Source organism: Portunus trituberculatus, chromosome 15, assembly GCF_017591435.1.
Source record: "Portunus trituberculatus isolate SZX2019 chromosome 15, ASM1759143v1, whole genome shotgun sequence".
Taxonomy (NCBI): Eukaryota; Metazoa; Arthropoda; class Malacostraca; order Decapoda; family Portunidae; genus Portunus; species Portunus trituberculatus.
Genome location: NC_059269.1, coordinates 18,158,629 through 18,184,213, shown reverse-complemented (window position 1 = coordinate 18,184,213; position 25,585 = coordinate 18,158,629). Strand labels below are relative to the sequence as shown.

The 25,585-nt window shown below is 39.3% G+C and overlaps 1 protein-coding gene across 5 annotated transcripts in view; it reads right to left on the bottom strand.

Annotated features, from left to right (window-relative positions):
• The window catches only part of LOC123504062 (importin-13-like), a 42,307-nt gene that overhangs the window by 1,847 nt on the left and 14,875 nt on the right, over positions 1-25,585 (bottom strand). The window contains exons 1-18 of one of the 5 annotated variants that reach the window (XM_045254331.1): positions 11,696-11,799; positions 9,982-10,138; positions 8,610-8,774; positions 8,240-8,392; positions 7,927-8,011; positions 7,607-7,776; positions 7,110-7,244; positions 6,452-6,658; positions 5,785-5,964; positions 5,275-5,527; positions 4,759-4,940; positions 4,045-4,209; positions 3,569-3,712; positions 2,851-2,955; positions 2,460-2,597; positions 2,139-2,355; positions 1,783-1,944; positions 1,382-1,553 (exon numbers count right to left, since the gene is read on the bottom strand). In XM_045254331.1, coding sequence (XP_045110266.1) covers positions 1,382-1,553; positions 1,783-1,944; positions 2,139-2,355; positions 2,460-2,597; positions 2,851-2,955; positions 3,569-3,712; positions 4,045-4,209; positions 4,759-4,940; positions 5,275-5,527; positions 5,785-5,964; positions 6,452-6,658; positions 7,110-7,244; positions 7,607-7,776; positions 7,927-8,011; positions 8,240-8,392; positions 8,610-8,774; positions 9,982-10,131 — 2,783 coding nt within the window. In that variant the 5' untranslated portion in view covers positions 10,132-10,138; positions 11,696-11,799. The other 4 variants (XM_045254332.1, XM_045254333.1, XM_045254329.1 and 1 more) reach the window with 4 other exon arrangements.

Genomic DNA, 25,585 nt, shown 5'->3' with positions numbered 1-25,585 from the left:
AAACATCTGTAATTCAGAAATTATTTTGGAGATAAAAATTTGCTGATGAAAAAAGCAGTGAACACAAAACTAACAATGAAGAAGACAAAACAATAAGCTTAATAATAGTATCTCAAAATTATGCCATAAATAATCAAACAAATAAATCAATATACATCACATAAATCTCATATATCTGATAAGGTAAAGTTAAGTAGATGTAACATGCAGCTTTTATACAGGGAATGACATATCTAGCTCCACTGTCTGCTTACAGGTTTCAAGATGTTCTTCTGGCTCTATGGAACTACCCAGCATAAAAAGGATGCTATTACCAAAGGAGTCATTCTAAATTAGTATTTTTTTCAATGCAAACATCCAGGGAGAAGATACCATAATACATAGTACAGTTAAAGCTCAATTAGTCGGACCTTATGGGGAGGAAACCAGAGTAAGGTATTTGTCCGACTATATGCGACAATGACCCATTTTTACCCTTTTTAACCTTTTTTTTTGTACCTTACTTCACTGTCATTCATTTTACACCCTCTACTGCAATTAGTTGCAATAGAGGGTGTACTTAACCTTTTTGCAGCATTCTTAATCTCAATCCCTCAAACAGCAACCCCAATGCCCACCTCTTGCCGATGCCACTTCATTACAGTTTCCTCAAGTTTTTCTGATCTCCCATACTGCAATCGTTTTTTTTTCTAACTCTGCTTTCTTATATTGGGTGCTTTCCCTATTATCATCACTTTCTGAGACGAATTTCAGTAGCTTTTCTTTGCTCTTTGTTATGTCACTGATGGTTTGCATAGGTATGCCATATTGAAGACTAATCGCAGCAGGTTTCACTCCGTTTTCAAGCTGTTCAATTATTTCAAGCTTTTCCTTGATGGTTAACCGTTGGAGTTTACGCATAAGCATGATGGTTGAGGCACACAGACACTATATTCGAGTAGAGATTGCAGGAGCCAGTGAGTGTTATGGTGGCGAGTGGATGACTGGATGTAAACAAACCAAAGTCTGAACTCGAGAAGGGGTTGTGGCGAGTCTTTTTTATGGTTCCCCCATAAAAAAAACTATTATTTCAAATAATTATTTTGGCTGTTTTATGTTTCCTATAGTTTGTTTTATGGTTTTTTAATGTGTTTTAAGTGAAAACAAGATGTTCTACTTAACATTTACATATAAATTCCCTCTTTATTTTATGAATTTTAGATATAAAAAAAATATACTTTTGGCCAAATTCGTCTGGGTATGTACGATATCCGAGTATTTGGGGTCCGACTTAGTGAGGTATTACTGTATAATTAGTGAGTACAGTGGAATAATTTCTTTAAGTTTGTATCAATGAAGGGCTATCCCATCATTATTACACTACCTCCCTAAGGTAACTTACTTTAAAACTTTCTTTGCAAAGTCTTCTTTTTGTTGTGTTGTAACTCGAGGTGACAGGAAGGTTTCTTCTGACTGGATACTCTTGAAGGTGCGGGCAAGGTCATCACCATACATCTTGCACAAAGCACTAAGCACGTCGCTAAAGCTGCTCAGACTATGGCGTGGAGAGTTGCCTACAAAAAAGATGGCCATCTTAAGACTTTCTTAATGTTCCTTACTTAGGTAAGAATATTGAAAGAAAGCCTATTTCAACTAATAACAACTAACTATCATTAAATATTTGGAAATACTAAAATCAAGAGCAAAACACTCCTTCCTTTACCAATGGATATTAGTCATGCCCAAGACCTGCCTTATCAAGACATACACACTCAATACCATTCACTAAGAATCAATACTTACAAATACAAAACATTAACGTTTTGACGAGAGTTTCAGCATTGTGGGCAACTACTGGCTGCAAACTTCCTCCAGCTGGATCTCTACTCATGTTTATAAAAGCTGCCAGGAAAATACCAGCACTTCTGACTGTGCCTTCTTCGGGTAACTTCAACGCTTCAACACCTGAAAGAAACACTCAGGATGAGATCATCTATATCAATTATACTGAATCAGTAAAAATAAAGGAAGTGATGTATAAACAATCTTACCAGGTAGCATACTTCACAGAGAAGAGAAATTGGTGATATTTGTATGAGAAAATGGCTGCTTAAAAAAAATAATAAATAAATCCTTCTACATAATGAGTGGATAGCTACCTAAGTGAAACATTGGTGCCAGGTGGTTGTGGTGAGTAGTGATCAGGTGAGGTGTTTTCTTGAAGGTGGTGCCTAGTAGAGCCAGACAGCCATGGACAGTATCGGTGTGGTTCCATAGATCTGCTGATACTCTACTGAGGGTGGTAGTGGTGATCATGCGCAGGAGCACACTCATGTTGGCTTCCTGATTACCATCACGACCAAACAGGACAACAAGCTGCCAAGTGGAGGTCAGTTAGCGAAGTAAATGATAGTATGAAAATGAAAGACACCATAAATTCACTTTCCTTTTTCTTTATATATCATCAAAGATACACTTACCTGTTTAACTAGATCTAATAATGATGAATTGAGGGATGCTTCATAAATCTGAGGTATGATTTCCAACATCGCTGGTAGGATTGCAACACAATCCTCCAGTAGCGTCCCTATGCTGTTCTTCAGTAATTTACACAGCGTCTGGAAAAGTCATTAGGTGTTTTTATCATTCATAAAGAAAAGGTTTGTTTTCTCTTTTAAAGGCAATAACATCATGGATATTTATCTGACTCCTTTAACATTCAACAAATAATTCCTAACTCATGAATATTAAGTCCAAAAACTAAAAGTTTAAGAATCTCTGGCTATTTTCACCCCTTACCATGCTATGGATCCTGATGAAGGAGTGAACACATGCAATAGAAGACAGCAAAATGTAGGTATTAGTACATACCTCAATTATTTCGGAGTCTGTAGGAGCCTTCACTGCAATGTCTGATAAGAGGGGCATCAACTGCTGTAGGACCAAAAGCAACGGCTGGGGTTCTCCACTCAGTACCTAATCATTCATAAGATATAGGAAACAAATTACAAAATGAATGCATTCCTGGATATCTGAAATGAAGCAAATGCAAAATGAGACTCCAAGACTAAAAAACGTAACATATTTTCTCCTCTTACCTTTTCTTAATAGATGTCATTCACAGCACAACACATGTAAACATATACTATGCATATATATATATATATATATATATATATATATATATATATATATATATATATATATATATATATATATATATATATATATATATATACACACACACACACACACACACACACACACACACACACATACACACACACACAAGTAACAACTTAGAATCATGCACACAAGATACACAGATGAATAAATAGAAAATCAACCAAGACAAAACATCTATAAAATAGTCTTCCAAATGATGACACTTCAGTCAGATGGAGGTGATGATACCAACCTAATCTTTGTATATCATAAAAGTTGACTAAAAGAGCTATAGTTAAGGGACTCTCCACGATGGAAGTACATAAGGTTAGAGCCATATTTCTTTAACTGATCTCAGCCTGGTATAGAGAGCAATAACTTACTAACAGTTACTAATGAAACAGAGACAGCTTATTGCACATACCTGTGAATGCCTGCAGGCCGCTCCCTCATCATCATCCTCATCTTCTAGGGAGGAGTTGTTGAGGTTGAGATGGCGAGCAAGGCAGGACAACAGCTTGAGGAGAGAGACCAGCTCACTGTGCTGTTCTCTTGATAGACCACTTCCCTGTGAGAATAGAAGTGGTAAATGAAACAGTCAATTTATTCCTAAGAACTATCTTGAGAAGCAAAGGCAGAGAGAGGTAGCTATCAATTGCAGTCCTTGCTCTAGAGATTAAGCCAAAACTCAGTATATGTTATTAGTGTTCTACTAAAGGTTAAAGATAAGATAAATAGATTTACATATTGATTACCTAAAGAATTGGATAGGTCATAAGTTTTGTCATGTGTACACTTACTGGTTTCTTGTTTCCATGTTCATTTGATATCTGAAAAACTTTGTCTACTAATAATTTCTCATAGCATGAAACTCACAGGCTCAGCACATGATCCACTTACCATGAGATCCTTGAGGTGACTTAGACGGGAGATGTATGGAGTGAGGGTGGCATTGAGGTAGGTCATGATTGTGGGCTGATCTTTACCCACCGACAGCACTCGACTTATGATTGTCATGATGCGTTCAGTCTCTGCACTGTCAAGTCGACTCTGTTCTAAAGCTCTCTGAAAAATGCATTGCAAATCCCCATGTTAGCTTGATAATTTTTCTTTGTAACTCAAGGTCCACTGTAATCTTTTCTTTCCAAATACCCATTATAGAACACTAAAAATATAGAAATCTGAAATCTTAAAGCTGCAAACCAATGTATAAATAAATTAGGTTTTCAGGAGTGTTTACAAGATTCTATTGATAGTCTAATAAATATTCTACATTGTTAATAATAAAAAAATCATAAGTTTGTCACTAATTATATGTGGGCCTTGAAAATAACACTAATGAGAGATTGCAATTAAAAATACAATTTTCAACCATCTTTAATAATCATACTAAAGTAAAATCAAGAGCTATTATTAAAAGTTGCCTTTCCCAGAACCTCTAATTCAGTTTAATAAATAAAATAATGACAAATGTATGGAAGATATGACAAGGATGAACATCAAAGAAAGAATTCAACTACAGGTAAAAACTAAACACTGGACTCATAAGCTATCTAATCCCAAGAAGGAAAATGAGGACATAAAACAAAATAATGTGAGTGGAATAAAACTCACTTGGCAACTAGTGAGAATGGGTTGTGAGAAGGGGGATATTGTGAGTGGGCACTCTAGCGTAAGGTCCCGCAGAGCCTGTGAGGCCGCCCCAACCAGGGAGGCATTGACCAGACCCTCCACCATCAGGGGAATGACATGATGCATGTGATCCTGGTGGTAGTTCAGCCAATCTGCATAAGCTCCTGCAAGAGACAGTTTTGTTGAAGTGAGAAAAGTGAATCAATTCAAAACAAAAAATCTGACAACTTGCATGTACAGATTGAAGACCTCTGCATTGAAATGTTGAAAAATATAAGGCACTGTTGATATTCTTTAGCTCTGGTATTTAAATTCAAAATCTGGCAAGATCTCTCAAAGGCAAAATAAAATTAATGTAGCAAGAATGGGCAAAAGCTCTGGAGCAAGGAGAGAAAAAAATAGGCATATTTAGTAAGAAATTTTCCAGAATTTTGAGCTAAGTAAGGTGCCTTATCACAAAAAAATAATCCAGCAATAACAGAATTCAGACTGACTTACCTAATGTTGTGAGGGCCACAGAGATCAGCTGGATGTTATCAGAAAATGGTATCTGAGGTATGCTCTGGATGAAACGTGGCACGTAAAAGTTGTCTGTCTCTGCCACTGTTTCCGCCACAGATGAATATGCGTGTAATACTGCTTCCAAGTATCTCCAATCACTGGGATCTCTTTGCATTTTTACGACAGCATCTTTCAGGTGCACTTCTAGATGACTTAGCATGTCTCCTCTTAATACATAATACGCATACATCTGAAAAGTGAGGGTCAATTCAGGGTGCATAGGTATAAATAAAATCTGTAAAAGGGAGAATATGTGAATGCTGAAGAATTTTAACACCAGCAATTTAGATAATACAGCTATAGAAAAAAATATATGGCTGGCAGTCTAAACTAAACAAGCCAGAAAAATATGAACCTCATATTGCATCTGCTACTAATCTACATACTACACTGTTACAGACTATGAATAAGGCAATCACTTCAACCATAAAAGGCAGAAATTCTCACATAAGTATCACAGATGTCTTGCCGGTAACAACGAAACATTTCCTTCTCCTCTGAGGTCAAGGCATTATCTGGAGGCAGTAGTGACTTCAAGATGAACGTATCAACCAATTTCAGGTACACTGGTTGGAATATGGTTAGTAGTTCAGCCTGCTGCTCACCCTCAAAGGTTAAAATATCATCCTGTAAAGAGTAATGTAAGGTAACATCAGAGGAATGACTGCTGTGGCGAGTTACAGGGAACACAATTATGATAAACTCTTCATGTGGCAAATACTGGACATAATGAATACTCTAAGCCTATTCAACAAGACATATCAAATAAACTCTTTCTTATGAAGCAAAATAAAAAATCATCAAAACCTTCTAACATCCATTACTTATAGCTAACCAGTATTACATATGGTGGAAAGTTAATAAAACTAGAGCAACCACTATTTGAATATATGATTCTTCTATAATGACCTAAGTGTGCTAAAAGACACATACTTAACAGATCTTAATCAGGTCACAGCAAGTTATCTTGAGGAGAATAAATGAAATAGGAAAGAGAATACAGAAAACAATACTAAATATCACTGGCAACTGTTTCATTTTCTCTATACTTTTCTTACAACCACTGCTTATGTCTTCTCACCCATGACCAAATTTCCCAGTGACAGCCACTCACCTGGATAGTGAACCATACGGCAAAAGGAATGTTGGAGGTAGTTTCATCGGTGGGGTACTGGCCAGGGGTGGCGGCACACTGGAGCAGCAGCGCCACCACCTGGACCACTGTTGCTCTGTGCTCAGGCTGAAGGGCGTGTTGAAGCAGCAGTCTTGAGTGACACTCAACCACAGAGGTAAAAAGGCTGTAGATCAGTGACGCTGTGTTCTGTGGAGGTTCAAGGGATTTGGCATTAGCTGTAATGTTACTTAAAGATTTTGATAATGTAATATGCAAACACAAGAGAATCTGAAAGAAACCCAGAGGTCTATGGATGGTGGCTCCCACATAATACATCCATTCATCATCCTTGTCTATGTAGTTATCTCTCTCCAAGCTTACTCTTAACCACACTAACAACTCAATTTGAGAAACAATGTTTCTATATTGCCATTTTAAATATAACATTATCAACCTTGAACTTGTTACTTCTCATCCTATCCTGATTACTAACCATACAGGTGAAGTAGTTCATATACCAGTAAACATCTGAACACTAGAGATTGAGCAATGAAAAAACTGTTGGTAAGTCGAACATTTAAAAATGCATTGCCCATCAGAGTATCAAAGATCATACATGAATAACCAGAGGCTTCCAAATCATTGTGTCCATACCTACCTCATCATTTGCATGCTGTGCTTCTTCAAGAACAGGGGCAAGACCAAGCATTTGTGTGACAAAGTCCATTACTGTATTTGGAATGTTGTAGGTGCCAACATCTGTCACTGCAGTTCGAATAGCATCCATCACAGGCTGAGGGAATAAAATACCATCATAAACATGAAAAAGCTTTGATGAAATAGACACATTTAAATGACATATCCTTGCCCTATACAGGAATGAATTTTGATACAAAATCAAAATACACGAGATGCCACACTGACAGGGTTTGGTTATGCCATGACAACTGCCAACATAACAGGACTAACACATCAGTAGTGGTAAACAAGATGAGAGAGAGAGAGAGAGAGAGAGAGAGAGAGAGAGAGAGAGAGAGAGAGAGAGAGAGAGAGAGAGAGAGAGTAATATCATTCCAGGAGTTGCACTGAGAAAAATAGCACAGCACAAAGTACATAACTCAAAAAATCATGTATACATCAGGTGAGGGGACTCACCTCACACAGAAGAGCATAGTTGGAATAAGGTATGAGGGCCACCAGGAGTTCCCTTGTCTCAGAGAGGGGAAGGGACATCTTGAGCCAGGCATTGAGTGTTTTTAGCACCACTTCCTTTATCACATTACTCACTTGACTGGCTTGCATTACTTGGGATATCAGGTTCAACACTAAAAGAGGTTAAGACATTTAGTATTATAGACAATATGAAGATTGAAAATTCATATCAGAGTAGTATCAGAACAATTCAGACTTGTAATGTGTCTCGTACGAATGTGTTTCTTATATCTAAGTTCTACAGTATTCAAATATTTCCTTACCTGCTTGGTGATTATTTCTAATGATGCCAGTGATGACCTGCTTATCTTTGCTAACTACACTCATGGCTTCGTGCATTGATTCCAACTGTAAACAAATATATAAGCATTAGCCAAATGTTGATGAGGCATTTCATCCCCTAAAAATCTCTCATTCAGTGTTGATGAGACATTTGATCCTATGTAAAACCCTATTAACATGGTATTTGATTGTTTAAAAGCTCTCCATTGAATGTTGATGAGGCATTTGGTCATTTAAAATCTTTCCACAGTACCTCAAAGGATAGCACAACAAACACCAGACACAGATACTCACTTCTTCGGGTATTACGGTAAGTATGTTGAACAGCAGGTTGAGGGCTGTTGAAGGTTCCAGGCCTGACACTGTTCCTGGGTCAAACATGCTGATGATGTCTTGTATCGCTGTTGTCCACTCTGACTGGATGGTGTGGATCACATATGCCCCTAACTAAAGAGAGTATAAGAACATAAACACAGGAAATTAAGGGAAACTAACAAAATCTTCGTGCAGTAATCCCTTCTTGAAACATAGCCATCTATTTCCACTTTTGTCTATTACTAAAGTACCTAATTTTGGTGGTCAATTCAACTTCCAATATTTGAAGACTTATGAGTAAAGGTTAAAAAGTCAATAAATACCACTGTAGATGTACAGTGCTACTTACCGATTTTATTAGTCTGTTTAATATCACTTTTGAACTGCTATATTGAACTAAAAGGTTGAGAATCTTGATTTTCAGAGGTTCATACTCTTCTTTGGGGACTTCATGCCAATATCTCGACACCTTCATGTACACAGTGTTACCGGCAAAGAATTGCACTTCCTCGGGCTGCAAAACAGATACCCTCATTAAATGATTATGAGACAAGCCTGCACATGGAAGTTCTTGTATAAAATAAGCATAGCTATACCTGCTTACCATTCTTAGTTATCTATAAATTAATTTAAACTTCTTAGGGCAGGGGTTCTCAATATGGGGTTTGCAAACCCCAAGGGGTTCACAAGATTTCCAGGGAAACTTAGATGGCTGATTTAATGATACATCCTTTGCAGAATACCTCTGCCTATTGAGTTAGTATCAGTCACTAAATTAACATTCTGTTCGATGTCAAATAACTGGGGGTTTGGGTAGATGGTCTTATAACTCAGAGGATAAGCAGCAAGAAGCTAACATGCCTAGATACTGTATTTTTTATGTAAAATGTACATACAGATTGAACCTCCCAAATCCAGCAACTGCCAGACCTGAGGCTTGCTAGATTAAAGAAAATTCCAGGTTACAGGTAGTCCTTAAGTAAACACCCTAAAATACTCTGCATTGTCTTAATCAGCCTGCATTATAACAGTAACATTGTTGTAATATGATATATGTTAGTTGTACAAATAGATATGCATGCAGAAGGATACAGAAAAACACATGCACCGCCACGTCATAGCAGCATTCCATGATAGTGAATTACTAATGAAATACTGCAGTATTTCATTAGTAATTCACTATCACTCACTGCCACAGAGTCCAGGTTATCTATCCTCATGGCATGAGCGTATATGAATACTAAGATATGATATCCATTATAGCAGGCAATAAAGGAGTGAAAAAAAATTTAACATCGTGGTGAAAGACAACACGCCAAGCTAAAAAGGTCACAAGGAGAAGAAGCGGCCAAGTCGCCAGAGTCTCCGCCATCTGTGGCCGATCTCATCATCTCTGCTTTATTTTTTGGTATTTCATGTAAGATTTCACTTTATGCATTACAAAACAATCCTTTCTTCAGGGCAAGGCTTGTAAAAAGCTAATAGAAATATATATATATTTTTTAACCCATGTGGTATGTTGGGGACCAGCCCAGAACGCATCCCCCTATTTCCATTATTTCCTATGGGAAAATTATGTACGCTTAACGAATTTACGCTCTACGAACAGCTTTGACACCCCCTATTCTGTTCGTTAAGCGGAGTATTACTGTACATGCTGTCCATAGGAGTAAAGTAAGATGACATACACTTTAGTGGGTCCGTAGTAAGCTATACCTCACCTTTCTCTGATCCAGCAGAGGCCAAGCAAAGGTCCATGAGTGGCGAGAATGTTGTGCTTGCATCAACCATGTGTTCAGACCACTCTTTGCCACTGGGTCACGGTAGAACTCCACTACCGCCTGCTCCACCTGCTCAGCTGACACCTCCATCTTGCTGCTGCCGACAGAAGAAAAAACTTGTTAGCTACTCATGAAACATACTAAACATCCTAACACATTATACAAACAAGAGATTAAATTGTAACTTCCCAACACATTATAGGTAAGAAATTACATAAGCGCATAAAAGAAAGCGCAAGACATGTCAGATTGGAGGAATTGACTGGAGTAAGGTGACAAGGATGATATGCGAGATTCTTTTTAATGTAGGAAGGGCTAAGGTCAACAAAACAGTAATTATAGTCAAAGTTCACTGAGGTGCCAGTCATTGAACAGTGTCAAAAGTGATAATAATAAAAAAAATAATAAATAAAGGATAACCGTTCTGAAACTTCCTTCTTCAAAGAATTCAAGTAATAGGAAAGTGGAAATACAGAAGCAAGCAGTGATTTTCAGAGTTAACTAGAGAAATTGGGCTGCCGTGGTACAGTGGAACCATGCGTGCTTTGGGGTTCGAGGGGTCTCCAAGCACACGGGTTCGAATCCTGTCCACGGTCCGAGTGTAGGTTGGGCTTCCTCACTCGGGACAAGGGTTTCCTAGTGGATGGGCTTTGAGATAGGAGGTACCCTAAAAAGTATCCCCTTTAGCCCAGAAATTTCCGTGAAAAGCCCACATGGTATATAAAAAAAAAAAAAAAAAAAAAAAAGAACAATCGATTGGAAGGCATAATGAAGCCAGCAATGGTGTGTGTTACGGACTCGGTGCAAGATTCTATGCAACACAATACTTCACGAGTTGAGTGTCATACCAACTAACTTGTTCTTGCATTACAACACAATCACCAAGGCCATCACTTCAAAGCACAAAGCACAGGTTCCACACTCAAGTATAGAGACCTGTAGATGACTTCATGCATCTAATCACCACAAGTTTAAAATATTTACTTGTGTAATGTGTTAAGATCTATTTATTTGCATTGTGGATATTTCAACACCAAAGTACATTCCAGAATTGTCGTTTATTCCTTGTAATGCTTCCCTTTACCTCTGTCAGTGAAGAATGCAGCAATATTCTTCACTGATCATGTGTTTTCTCTCTGTTTTGTTGACTATGTTTGTCAGTTTTCTGCCACATGTGTCACAAAACCAAGAAAGAATTAATGCTTATATTCTTTAAAGTTTCTGCAGTGTTTTGGATAGAATGGAAGGTAGTGAGAGGTGAGAGAGGGAGGCACCGGGTGGCACACACACACACACCCCTGTGAGTTTATTCTCCATTCATCTGTATTTCTTTTCTTTTTCTTCCGGTGGCATGTTTTTGAATCCACGACAGTTGTTTCATTACGAGTTAGCACACACACATACACTAAAACATAAATACAAACACAAACACACCAGCAAACCAATAACACAAACCAACAAACACATTTTATTACCCAACACACACACACACACACACACACACACACAGGTGCACGCCACTCACCCCCTCACCTGCCACTCCGCTGCTCTAATTAGACCCAATACCGGCTCATATTACAGTTCCCTGGCGTCATTTCAGTGCTAAGGTAATGACAAGTGTGGTAAGAGAAGGTCAACACATGCCAGCACTCACATAAGGTTAGTCCATCCCGGCCGCTGCTGCTGCCTCTGTTTACCTTCCTCGCTGCTCAACTAAGCCGATGGTTCTTCTACATTTCTCTATCTCTCTCCTCCTCCTCTTCTTCATCCTCTTTTTTTCTTCACAGTGTGTCCTTTTATTTTCTTTATTTTTGTGCTTTACAATTGTGCTGTTCTTGTTTTGTTGAGTTATAGTTTTGGTTTTGTGTGTTTTGTTGTCTATGATATATTTTCTCCTCCGTGTGACGGTATTCTACTTGTTTATTTACAGTTTGGGTTACTGTTTGTGTTCTATTTTGTTTACTTTTTTTAGTTTAAAGATTTTAGCATCAGGTTTGTACTAGCTACAACCTACAATTATCTGATGTATCTTTGTTTTTTATTTAATTTGTTATCTGTTCTTATTTTTCTCTAACATCGCTTTTCTAGGTAGTATACAATTCTAGTTATATTATAATCGTATTCCTTGGTTTTATTTGGTTTTGCTTTATCTCTATTTCAAAGGCCATAGATCACTCATGCTATGACATTGCTTTTTCTGTCAATGATGGCGAATTTAGACGTAATTGTCAATATAGTCACACAGACACCTATGGAAGTTCCAATGACCTGAATAACTGCTTGAGCTAATGAGTCCGAGGAGTTTTGAATATGCAGTTTCAGAATCATGTAAGAATGCCAAAGATGGAAGGGACAGAAGGGAGGGAAGGGAGGAAGAAAGAATATGAATGAAGAGTAAGGAAGGCAGGAATTAAGGAAGGAAGAATAGAAGGAAAAAAAGGAAAGCAGGGAAAAGTTCTGATAGATAAATAAATAAAAAAAAGATTCGCTGACATTACGAGACTAAAAATCGATAACAATGACATTCTATGGATTACAGTAATAATGACAGTCTATGGATTGCAATAATAACAATGACAGTACACTTTTCTCCTAACATTTACCTTATAAGAGGAGGCAAGAATTATGTACGTCTTTGGAACACCATCTAAACACTAACAAATCGATCAGAAGGCGTGATAACTTGTGACCGGACGAGACTGACCCCTGAAGCGGCGGTATAAAGTACACGGCACCTTAGAACCAAACAGTCGTATGATCCTAAGACTATTTTGGGACCTTTATACCTCTTGTCACTGTAAGCTTTGTGTTAGTCATCTCCGTCACCTATTTTCATCTGCTGTAGGTCCTCTCTGCTTCACATGCAGGGCACGTTTGGGGTTTAGTGGCATAACAACGCAAATGTTATGTGTGAAGTGGCGAGATGATGGATGACTCGCCTTGTCACTGCTAGCTACTTCTGTTGCTGCTTCTTTCTGTCCCCCACTCCCGCTGTCTGGCGCCGCTTGCTGCACTCTATAATGATGCTTTTCCACGTTACTGCCTACGCACTTGGTTTTAGTTAAGCGGCGAGTCACTGAATGGATTGCTACGTGTAAGCCTGATAGTTTCTTGTATGCTTGTTTTATTTTCTCATGTTCTTATGTTGTATGAGTCTCTTGGTGATTAGCCTACTACATTCTGAAGATGAGTTTCGTTCGCTCTCTCATACATTTCCGCGTCTTTTCTCGAGAGGTTGCAGAAATAGTTATTAAAGATATTTTCGTGATTCTACTGATTATTTCACATGAGTTCTGCATCGTTGAGGAGAAAATATCTGCAATTACTCAACTAATCATAATTTTGCTTCTGGAAACAGTTTTAGTGAAAATTCAAAGCAGAACTTCAGTGCAATCAAGACAGGTATTCTTAAACGCTTTGCTCTCTCAATAGGGCTATTATCACAGGCCACGGAGACGGTTAGACAGGTTCTCAAGCTTGTTTTTTTTTCCTTTCAGCAGTGCAAGTCCTAGTTAAATTACCACTGGAATTACAAACACAACCTTGAAAACCACAATAGCCTCCTCGGTATATTATTAAATGCTGCCGAGATGTGGAAATTAAATGTTTGAGAATACGGAGAGTGTGGAATTTCTAACGCATATATGTGAACTTCAACAAACGAACAATATTCAGCTCAGTCATGAATAATTGCATTAATTCTTATCGATATTCTTAATTTTTTTTCTCTTATCATAATCGTTTTTCAAAAGCAACATGATAATAAGTTAGGTCATTGCTGATGCAGATCCTTGCTAAACTATACTTAAATGGCAGAAACGTCCATTAAAACCCGTTGAATATTGAAATAGGCACTAAACCATTAAAACCATGGAAACACCCTTTAAATTCCAGAAACGTATATTAGAACCGGTTAAACGTTGGGTTAAGGCACCAAAACATTTAAGGTGTAAAGAAAAAAAAACAACAACTTGGTATTATTATTATTTGATGTTACTAAGCTAATTATTTATGCTCTCCGCCTCTTTCCCTCCTCTGCTCTGCTCTGCTCTCTCTCTCTCTCTCTCTCTCTCTCTCTCTCTCTCTCTCTCTCTCTCTCTCCGTCCACATATCCCTCCAAATCCCCAAACAAGAAGTCAAAAGGAAAATAAACAAGCATCAGAGCACCAAACAAATGACTCTATACTGAGATAACCATTTATATTACTTGGTGTCAATGACTGGCGCTGTAATCTCGTCATCTGAGAGCAGGTATGCATGGTAACACTATCGCACTATCATTATCACTATCACAAACACCTCCATAACAGACAGGCAAACGGACGCACGGATCATTGTATGTATAGAGACACATAGTAACAGGTGGATATGTAGCAAAATAAGGAATGTTTGAGAAAGGAGAAAGAAGAGGAGAAAAATGGAAGAAGGAAAAGTATAAGGAGAGAGAGAAGAGCAGAGAGATTACTTGGTAACGAGAGGTCGTGAAAGGAAATCAGAATAAATCATAAGGAAGAGAGGAGGAAAGAAGGAGAGAAGGAGAAAGAGAAGCTGAGGAAAGGAAGAGAGATGTTGTTCGTGAGGAGGTCGTGGAAGAGGAAGAAAAGGAGGAGGAGGAGGAGGAGGAAGAGAAGGAGGAGGTTTCGTTCGTGAAGTTGAGGAGGCAGAGAAGCAGGAAATAAATCGATAAATAGAAGAAAATAGGAAAAAAATAAACGAAGGGAAGGAAAGAAATTGAATCAGTCACCTTAAGAAAAAGAGGAAGAAAACTAAAAGAAAAAAAAAATGAAGCAAAACAGAAGAGAAAATTAACAATAAAAAGGAGGAGGAGGAGGAGGAGGAAGAGGAAGAGGAGGAGGAGAAGAAGGAGGAAATGAAGTGAAGAGGGAAGGAAGGGAAGAAAGAAAGGGACGAGATAGTTTACTGACCACCACCATCACCACCACCACCACCACCACCAGTACCCCGGTTCAGTGACCCACTCCAATGTGTTGAAAGTGTTCCAGGAGTCTGCGCGAAGGTCCCACAGGCGTCTCTCTTGGCAAGGTTTTAGACTCCAGTGTACAAGGGACTCACTACCCTCACGTACACTTCCTGAAGCGACTACGTGGTCGTGTACCGAGGCTTCGTTTTAGCCAAAATTGGTCAATAAATTACTCCTTTTTTTTTTTAATCTCTCTCGCTCTCTCTCTCTCTCTCTCTCTCTCTCTCTCTCTCTCTCTCTCTCTCTCTCTCTCTCTCTCTCTCTCTACCTGGGGCCAGACAGACGGGTCATCTCCTTGTCCTGGTCCTACCGCCTCGATTCACGAAAATTTATGATCAGGGAGAGAAAACTGCGCGATTATGGGAAGGGAAGGGATGGGAAGGGACGGACGGAGGGAGAGATGGGTAGAGGCGAGAGGCAAGAGGCGAGGAGGGAAGGGGGAAGGGAGAGAAGATAAGGAGGCGGCACCATCACGTACCATCATAGAGAAAGAGAGAGAAGTGAGGAATGCAGGGCAGCTAGGAGAGGAAAAGCCGAGGAGAGAGAGAGAGAGAGAGAGAGAGAGAGAGAGACATAATTTTGTTGTGACGCAGTAAATTTATAAACAAAAACACAGGCCAGAAGAAGAAGAAATTAAGAAACGAATGAGAAGAGAAAAATAAAACAAAAATAAAGAGAGGAGAAAAGAAAAGATAAGAGAATGAGAAAGAGAAAAAAAAGGGAAAGATGTATAAATAACAGACAGGATAAATAAGTAAACACAGAAAAGAGAGAGAGAGAGAGAGAGAGAGAGAGAGAGAGAGAGAGAGAGAGAGAGAGAGAGAAAGCGAGGAGTAACAACAACAAAATGTAAGCATATGAAAAAAAACAAAAAAATAGAAGAGAAAAAAACGAGAGGAAATAGATTAAAGAAAACAAGAAAGAGGAGAAAGAAAAGAGAAAAGATGGAAAAGAATGAAGGAAGTAAGAAAGGACCAGACAAGAGAAAATGTGAAAATAAAGTGAGCAAACAAAGTAAAGAGAGAAAATATGAATGTCTAGAAAAGCAGAGAGAGAGAGAGAGAGAGAGAGAGAGAGAGAGAGAGAGAGAGAGAGAGAGTGTGTGTGTGTCTGTGTGTGTGTCAGCAAGTTACCGCCTCACGTCCGCCTTGCTTCGGCCCTTTAAAGTTCGTTGTGTGGAGGCAAGTTGGCAGCATCAAGGCATCATGCACGATTTTTTTTTCCCTTTCTCGCTCACAGTATTGAAGCAACACACTCTCTCCCTCTCCCTTCCAGTCTCTCTCTCTCTCTCTCTCTCTCTCTCTCTCTCTCTTTCTGGTACGTTTATTAGCACAATATTGAAGCAACACACACTCTCCCTCTCCCTTCCAGTTTCGTCTCTCTCTCTCTCTCTCTCTCTCTCTCTCTCTCTGTTACGTTTATTAGCATTATTAATTATTTTTTCATAGCGAGGAATAAACATTTTTTTCTTTTCCTCGTGTAAACTTGACATTATGATTATTGTAAGAACATAGTGATTATTGTTATTATCATTGTTGTTGATTCAATACCATGTTTTTTTTTTTTATTCACAGTAAAAGAAAAAAAAAAACTAGCATTTCTTCTCCCCTTCGTATTTGTAAAGTCAACATTTTCAATCTCAGCCACGCAGAAACACTAGAACATCGTTGCTATTACTCATGTATCATTGTTTATTTTCTCGTGGCAAGAGCTAAGCAAACATTTCCTTTTCTCTTCTGTATTCTTAACATTTCCAACAACAACAACAACAACAAAGAAAAAAAAAGTTAAAGAAAACACATTCATGCAGTGATACCATAAGACCTGTGCACATTTATATATATTTTTCTTTTATTCTTTTTTTTGCTAGGTGGAGGAGAGATTCCGAGCACACACTTGCAAACTCGTATACACACAGTGGTATTCTTACACATCTTCGAGGGCTTTCATCTCTTCACTATATTTAGCATAGACTTTTGCTTGTATATTTGGGGTTTTACAAGTGTTTTTTTCTTTTTCTTTTATTGTTTTACGTATCAGAGACAGAAAATAAAAGGCTAGCTCAAATGATATTCCCTTAAAGAAAACTGAAGCATAAAAACCTATTATTTTAGTGATTGTTTAAGTAGACCAAGGGAATTACTAGCTTTCAGGTGTTCGTGTTGGCTTTAGTAATACACACACATACGAGGAAGGAAGAGGTTGGCTTGTGTTTACAGGTAATATACACAAAATATGCACGAAGTATATGCATAATTTATTGATTCATAAGTTAGCAACACAATGAGGTAATATGAGGTCATATGAGAGAGAGAGAGAGAGAGAGAGAGAGAGAGAGAGAGAGAGAGAGAGAGAGAGGGAGAGAGAGATACGGGGAGAGAAGAGACATAAAACGCATAACTTTACTGTGTGTGCTCGCGTGTGTTCATGTGTGTGTGTGTGTGTGTGTGTGTGTGTGTGTGTAGTTTCATTCATTTATATCGGCCATGTAATCAAGTCCAAACATTAATTAAATGAAAAAAATAGCCAATTAGCAATATTATCTTTATAGCTTTCCATCTGTTTTGCATCTCTTTTATATTTTTACTCTCTCTTCCTTTATGCACAGACTGACACTTAACTTACTCAGCACACAGGAGCATTAGGGTATAAGTGGGTAAGGAAAGCAGCAAGAAGCCATCGGACCCACACGTGACACTCCCTTTTATAAAACACACTTACCTGTGCTATCCACTTATCCAATCTTCCCGCAAAAGCTCCCCATTGACTCGGCACTAACAACCTGATTACTGAGTCGATTCCAGTCATCTGCTACTCTATTTGGGAACCAGTTTCGTCCTATCTCCTTTTAAATCTTACTTTATTATGCTTGAACCCCGTTACTTCTCCTGCTGCTGTTTAACGTGTGAGCAAAAAATGTTAAAAAAATATGACGATAAAAAACTAGTGCCGCTAGGAGAGGAGGTGCAGGAGGAGTGGACGAGAAGCAGCAGCACCAGTAGGAGGGAGAATGCAAAAAACTGAAATATACCTTGAAAAAGCTACATAAAAAAACGAAATACAACGGTGTACTATGAGAATTGCGTAATGAACAGTGGTGAATTTAATGGAGGAATTTAAATAAATGATTAGACAAATTTATGGATAGGAATGATAGTGAATATAGCTAGATATATTTTTCATAGAGGTAGTGCTTGAAAATTAAAGACATGATGACTTCTCACAGCGTTCCTTATTTACTTATGCATCTGATACTGTACTTAAACGAAACTTTAATATTCTTAACTTCATATTCTCTACACCAAACACTTATATTTCCTCTCCCTCGATCAGTCAAGATAAGACATGTGATATACGTTAGTGCATCCTTGTCTTTCCTTTCCTATTCGTATTAGAGTCACATCCGCCTCCAACCACCACTGTCAAAATAGACGCTGAGAGGCAAGGAAAGCTCCGTGGTGATATTAAACTCTTGCGCTTTCCTGTCTTTCCTTTCGTATTAGAAGTTACATCCGCTTCACCAGTATACGAGTGGAAAGAGAGGAAGGGTAGGAACGGGCGGTGAAGCAGGGCAGGAGTTGGAGACTGTGCGTGTGTATGTGTGTGTGGAGGTGGGCGGCGGGCTGGCTGTGTGTCTAGCGGTGCGCGGAGGCTGCCAACACTCATATACAGATCAAGGCAATGACGGGAAGGCAAGCTGCATCTGATTCTGCACGGTGATAAGGCCCCTCTTCTGGCTTCTGTGTGTGTGTGTGTGTGTGTGTGTGTGTGTGTGTGTGTGTGTGTGTTTTACCATATCTTACATCATGTCGTAGTACAAACTAGTCAGTCAGATCATTAACATTTCTAAAGGGAGATGCAAATTACTAATGACATAAGCTCCGTGGATTTCTACCGTAAGTATTCGCGAACACATATGATATTCACACCTCTCATGACTCATCCGCACCCTTCCACCACTCCCACACACTACCATCACGCCTCCACGCCCCCTCCACGCCTCCTCTGTGCCACTATCACGCCTTCCACGACTCCTTCACGCCTTCTTCAACCTCCCACAACTCATCCTCTCATCATCCTCTCAACCATCACGTCTCATCCATTCCTCCACAGTCCCTTCCACTAATCCATATTAGTTCTCCGCTCATCCATGCCTTTTCCACACATTTTCTAAATCTCCACGTCTCCTCTACCCTTGCAAAGCTCCTCCAGTCAGCCAGCCAGCCAGGGAAGCCACATAGCGAGGTGGTGACGGCGGCGCTCGCTTGGCTTAGCTACCCGCCACGAAAATTGGACTTAATTTATTCGTTACTCAACTCGTCAGCACAGCACAACCTACACAACAGCGGTCCCCAGGGATAGATGACTCAAATGACACGGATGACACGCATGACAGCCACCCGTCATCACTGTCATCGCTACACACAGGAATATATTAAAATGGTGGCAGGGAAGTTAGGAGCCGAGTGTTATGCTGTGATATTTAGGTGTAATTGTGGTTATAATAGTTGTGCTAAGTAGTCATGTGAAATTAAAGTGTTTAGTGTAGCCGCCCGTCATCATTTTCATCGCTACACACAGTAATATACTAAAATGGTGGCAGGGAAGTTAGGAGCCGAGTGTTATGCTGTGATATTTAGGTGTAATTGTGGTTATAATATTTGTGCTAGGTAGTGATGTGAAATTAAAGTGTTTGGCGTTGTTGTTTTTGTTTATGCTTTGTTTTTTTAATGTCCTATGATCTCCTTAGAATGGAGTTATTGTCTAAGTTTAAATTTAATGCAGTGTTTACATAGTTCATGAGTTGTTATGAGAGTCGTGAAGCAAACAAAAGAATGGTGCTTATTTTGTGTTACCTAAAGTTGTGTAACATTCAGCCTTCTTCTATTTTACTTTCAGTGTCATGTCAGTTAGTGATACTTAAGCTACCTATAAAAAATGACCTAATTATATAAGAAAAGAAAAAAAAACATGCAGATTTGTAAGAGAATGAATACCAAAACTACACTAGAATGCTATCATATAAATACACTGCAATATACATCCTGAAAAAAAAGGAAGGAAAAATAAAAGATTACGTTAATTAAATATACTGGATATACTATTCCTTGAAGGTTTCTTTTTAAAATACTTGTGATGAAGGATAGGTTCTCTCTCTCTCTCTCTCTCTCTCTCTCTCTCTCTCTCTCTCTCTCTCTCTCTCTCGTATGATTCACGTGGAAAAGGTAAAAAAGAGGAAATTAAGACAAGTTGTTAGATTGCACCCTCAGTAATACTAGGCAACACACACACACACACACACACACACACACACACACACACACACACACACACACACACACACACACACACACACACACAAAAGTCGAGTAGTGAGTTGAGTCGAGTGGGGAGTGAAGTCGAGAAGCCACGAGCCCTCACTCTTCAACGCTTTGTTCTCTCATAACGACTATCTCCAAAGGCCACAGAGATGAATAGCCAAGTTCTCGAGAGTTCTCATGGGTATTTCTCGCCATAAAATGTCCCAAATTCTCGTCAGATCATCACCAGAATCGTGAAAACATCAATGAAAACACCGCAATGTAGAAGAGTAACAGAGGGGAGGTATAGAAAAGGATAAGGTATTTTGAAGAATGTTTTGAAGAATGCGGCCGATTCGTCTGTTAACTTCCCTCGCGTTGCTGTTGTTACTGTCTCTTCTGTACACTGACGATGTTGAAAGTCGGACTGTACCACTAAAAATTCTGTATTATTATGTAAAGTATCGCCCTTGTGTGTGTGTGTGTGTGTGTGTGTGTGTGTGTGTGTGTGTGTTGGATCTCTAAACATTATAACTAGCTTTCTTTTCTCTCTCTCTCTCTCTCTCTCTCTCTCTCTCTCTCTCTCTCTCTCTCTCTCATTCCTCGCCTCCACCTCAAGCCTCCCTCACCACAAGCTCGCTTAATATGTAAATAGGTGTGGAATTAAGTGTCATGCAAGGCCCAGGCAGAGAGAGAGAGAGAGAGAGAGAGAGAGAGAGAGAGAGAGAGAGAGAGAGAGAGGATGAGTGTTCTTCGTCTTCGCATTCTCAACATAACAGAACTTGACAGAATTACTAGAATCAGTGGAATGTCTTTAGTTTGGCGCTGCTGATCATGTCACCATCTCGTTTCCTTCCGTGAGAAATGTAGACCTATTTCCTGGGACGTTTCTGGCTCATGATGGTTATTTCCCAAGGCCACAGATAACTAGTAGAGTTCTCATGAGTGTTAGTTCCGATTCATGAAGCAAGATCCCTTATTAAACTTTCACTTTCAAGGTTTTTTATTGACGAATTTGGAATACTTATTTGATCTGTTTTATTGATTAAGAGTGGCACCTTCTATGGGTATTTTTTCAGATAATTTTTCTTTGCCCTTAGCTAGAACTCCTCTTACATTAAGAAAATAGTAATAGTAAATAAAATGTCCCTTAAAATCCCAAATAACTACCATCACACCCTATTTCCTATTCGAAAACACCCATAAAAACCCAAATAAGTACCATTACATCCTATTCCTTATTCGAAAACACCCTAAGAAACATTAATATCTTTCACTTACATCACCCTATTCAGAAACTCCCTTCAAAATCGGAGTAACTTTCACCAAGAGCTATTCAGCGTAAGGGATAAGACACCAAGACGTTTAGCAATACGAGTTTGTTACTTCACTCTTCTGGGAAACTGCTGTCTCCCTGCGTGTTTGATTTATGGGAATATCAATCTGCGTAAGTGGAAAGACGTAGTGTCATGAAGTTCGTGACTATCTAGTGAGCTGCAGTATGAGCATACATTATATATTCCGGGCATGCGCGTACCGTACAGAAAACTATTAGGAGAAGAGGAAGAGGAGGATGATGGGGGAAAAACAACTTCTCCGAAAAAGATAGACTGAAAATACGTATGAAAAATTGAATGAAGAAAATGTTTGGTGTAGAAAGAAACGAAAAAAAAAAAAAACGAAAAAGAGGAAAATTTCGCAAAATCATACATGGTTAGAGAGAAAAAGAAGAAAAAAAAAATGAATATGAGCCAACAAGAGAAAAAATCTCCAGTAAATGAGGAGGACAGAGGAAAAGAAGGAAAGATAAAAAGTAACAAAAGGAGAAAAATAGAACATAGAATTTTCAGTCTAGAATGAATGAAAAATATAATCAAGAAAAAAATATATAAGAAGTTAATTACTAGGTACTTTAAAGGAACAAGAAAAAAAAAAAAATGGAGGTCTGAATAGAGAAGGATTTGCTAACCAACGCCAAGACTTCAACGTCGCGTAAGACCAGAAGAGATGACTTACAGGGATTAGAAATGTTAAATATGCCATATAAGTACATACCTTACTGATATTAGCATACAAGTAAGCAATAAAAAAATGTGGAAGTAACCTATAAAGATACTTTTCTAGGATGATCAAACACATAAGAAATTAAGTAACATATAAATGAAGTTGAGACACTTTTCAAAGGGAATCATGGATCTTGTAAAATAACTTGTGAAAAAAACTGATGAATACGGTTTGTGATATTAACAGACAACATGGAAGATAAAGTGTAAAATAAACTTATAAAGATTAATTTTAGGACCATGGAAATAAAGGAACATGGAAATGAACGTTATGAAGAAATATTTTAAGATCACCAGACAACTTAAACAAAAAAACGTGTAGTTATACCTATCAACACACGTTTTTGAGACCAGCAGACAACTCAGAATTAAAAGAACGTGTAATTTAACTTACTATTATGCTTTTTTTGGATTAGCATATAACTTGGAAGTAAAAACAACATATGGTTATGCTTTTTAACACCTCTAAAAATGGCATATAACCTCCAATTGATTTAGACACATTTCTCTCTCTCTCTCTCTCTCTCTCTCTCTCTCTCTCTCTCTCTCTCTCTCTATCTATCTATCTATCTATCTATCTATCTATCTTTCTTCCCGTGATATCTTTCTATTTATTTCATTTTTAATTGTTTTAGCCATTTAATTCTTCCTCCTCTCTCTCTCTCTCTCTCTCTCTCTCTCTCTCTCTCTCTCTCTCTCACATTTCGAAAGCCAGCAAACAAAACGTAAATGAATGAAAGTTGAAAGCAAATGTCTAAGCATCCTTTACTAAGACCACAAAACAACTTAGAAACCGATTACAGTGAAAAAAGATTATCATGAGTAAACAATTAGATTAGGAAAATAAACTCAACAAGAAGAACCTACGTATTAAGATAACCAATTAAAACGAGAAAAAGAACAAGGAGACGCTTTTAAGACCAGCAGACCAGTAAGAGATAGAGAAGATATACGAAAACAACTTACATAAGACACTTAGAAGGAATATATAGTATGGGGCCGCCGTGGTACAGTGGAACCATGCATGCTTTGCGGTCCGACGGGTCTCCAAGCGCACGGGTTCGAATCCTGTCCACGGTCCGAGTGTAGGTTGGGCTTCCTCACTCGGGGCAACGGTTTCCTAGCGGGTGGGCTTTGAGATAGGAGGTACCACAAAAAGTATCCCCTTTAGCCCATAAATTTGCCCATAAATTCTCGTGAAAAGCCCACGTGGTGTATATATAAAAAAAATCAACTCAGAAACACTGCAACACTCCACTCCACATACAAAAACAACAACACAAGTTATTCATAATACAGTAGCTATACAATAAGGTAACTAATGAGACAAACGTACGCCAAACATTGCAACACAACACTACACAAAGTAACAACAATACAGCTTATAAAGAACACAATAGCTACATCTCGTAAACCCAAAACAACACAACACAATGAAAACACCCAAAACATAACAACCCGTAAAGCAAACCCGATGAAAACACCAACATGAATTAACGGCACGCTGGTCAAAACATCAACAATACGTACAGTAGCAGGGGAACCGTAATGGAGCGAGCAACGCGCATTGTCTGGCCTTTGCTACTACATAAGGACCTCTCATAATCTCTCCTATGTTTGTGCACGTGTGTTGTTGTTTGGGAGGGAGCGCCTCATCCCTGCTCCCGAGACTTAACCCGTAGCTTGACTAGAGAAGAGAGAGAGAGAGAGAGAGGAGGAGGGAGAGCAAGACAGACAGAGAGAAAGAAGGATGAAGGAAGAGCAACAGATGAGATGAAGGGACACGTTAATCTCAAGAGCGATACGATAAGATCTGCCACGGAACATATTTGAATGTCTTAAATGCTGCAATTAATAAAGTGCCCCGTGCATGTCTGTGTGTTAGTCAGTGTGTGAGGCTTTTAAGTGTATTTACTCTTTTACGACGACTCGATTCCTTGTAGTGGAGTGGCGGAGGCGGAGGAGGAGGAGGAGGAGGAGGAGGAGAGGGCGAGAGGGTAGGGACGGTAGAGTCTACAGGAGCCACCCGCCCCTCGCCTTCTCCTCCTCCCTCATTGAAGGTCCCAAGGGTGGCTAGGATGCGTCTGTCTTGGTTTGCTTTTTTGAGAGAGAGAGAGAGAGAGAGAGAGAGAGAGAGAGAGAGAGAGATGGACAGGGAGATAGACAAGCACAGGGTTACATAGAAAATAATATACAAAGAGCTTGTTGTCCTGCCGAGCTGTGAACCAACCAACCACCACCACCACCACCACCACCACCATCACCATCACCACCACCACATAACGCTAAATCCTACACCACACACACACACACACACACACACACAGAGAGAGAGAGAGAGAGAGAGAGAGAGAGAGAGAGAGAGAGAGAGAGAGAGAGTCAAGACAGGAGGAGAAAGACTACGTAAATGGTCGCTGGTCAAAATACACTCTTACTAAAAAGGTCAACAATGCAATAATATGTTTACTGGCAGCCTACGCGAGAGGTTCTTACACCGGGACGTGGAGGAATAAGTAATAGAGGACGAGGACGAGGAGGAGGAGGAGGAGGAGGAGGAGGAGGAGGAGGAGGAGGAGGAGGAGGGAGGTAAAAAAAAAAAATGAGTGAGGGCAGTCGGGAGTAACAGGCTGACAGGATCGTGCCAACATTTTGATCTCCAAATATATTTTCTTACCCCCTCTATCTCTTGGAAGTATATCAAGGATTATTTTCTCTACTTCACTTTCTCTCACCCACTTGCACACGCACACTCTCACACACGCACACGAACTCGTACACACCCACCTAAACACATCCACACACACAAAGAAACCCTTAAAATGTTTTCTTGATATATATAGTGGCTCTGGTCTACCATTCGTTCGTTCGTACCCGTTTGCATGTTGGTCTTTGAGTCTGTTCATCTCCTCCCTCTCCTTCCCTACCCACCACCACAGCCTCTCTCTCCTCTGTGTCACGTCTCTCTCTCTCTCTCTCTCTCTCTCTCTCTCTCTCTCTCTCTCTCTCTCTCTCTCTCTCTCTCTCTCTCTCTCTCTCTCTCTCCTCGTCCTCCTCCTCTCTCTCTCGCATGCCCTCCCCGCCTCCCTCCATGCCGCGGGCCGCTAGACAGAGCGTGACTGTTCCAAGGCTTCAACATCTCATCGGGGGCTGGCTGGCTGGCTGGCATGCGGCAAGGCAGTGCTATGCTCACTACGACAAGG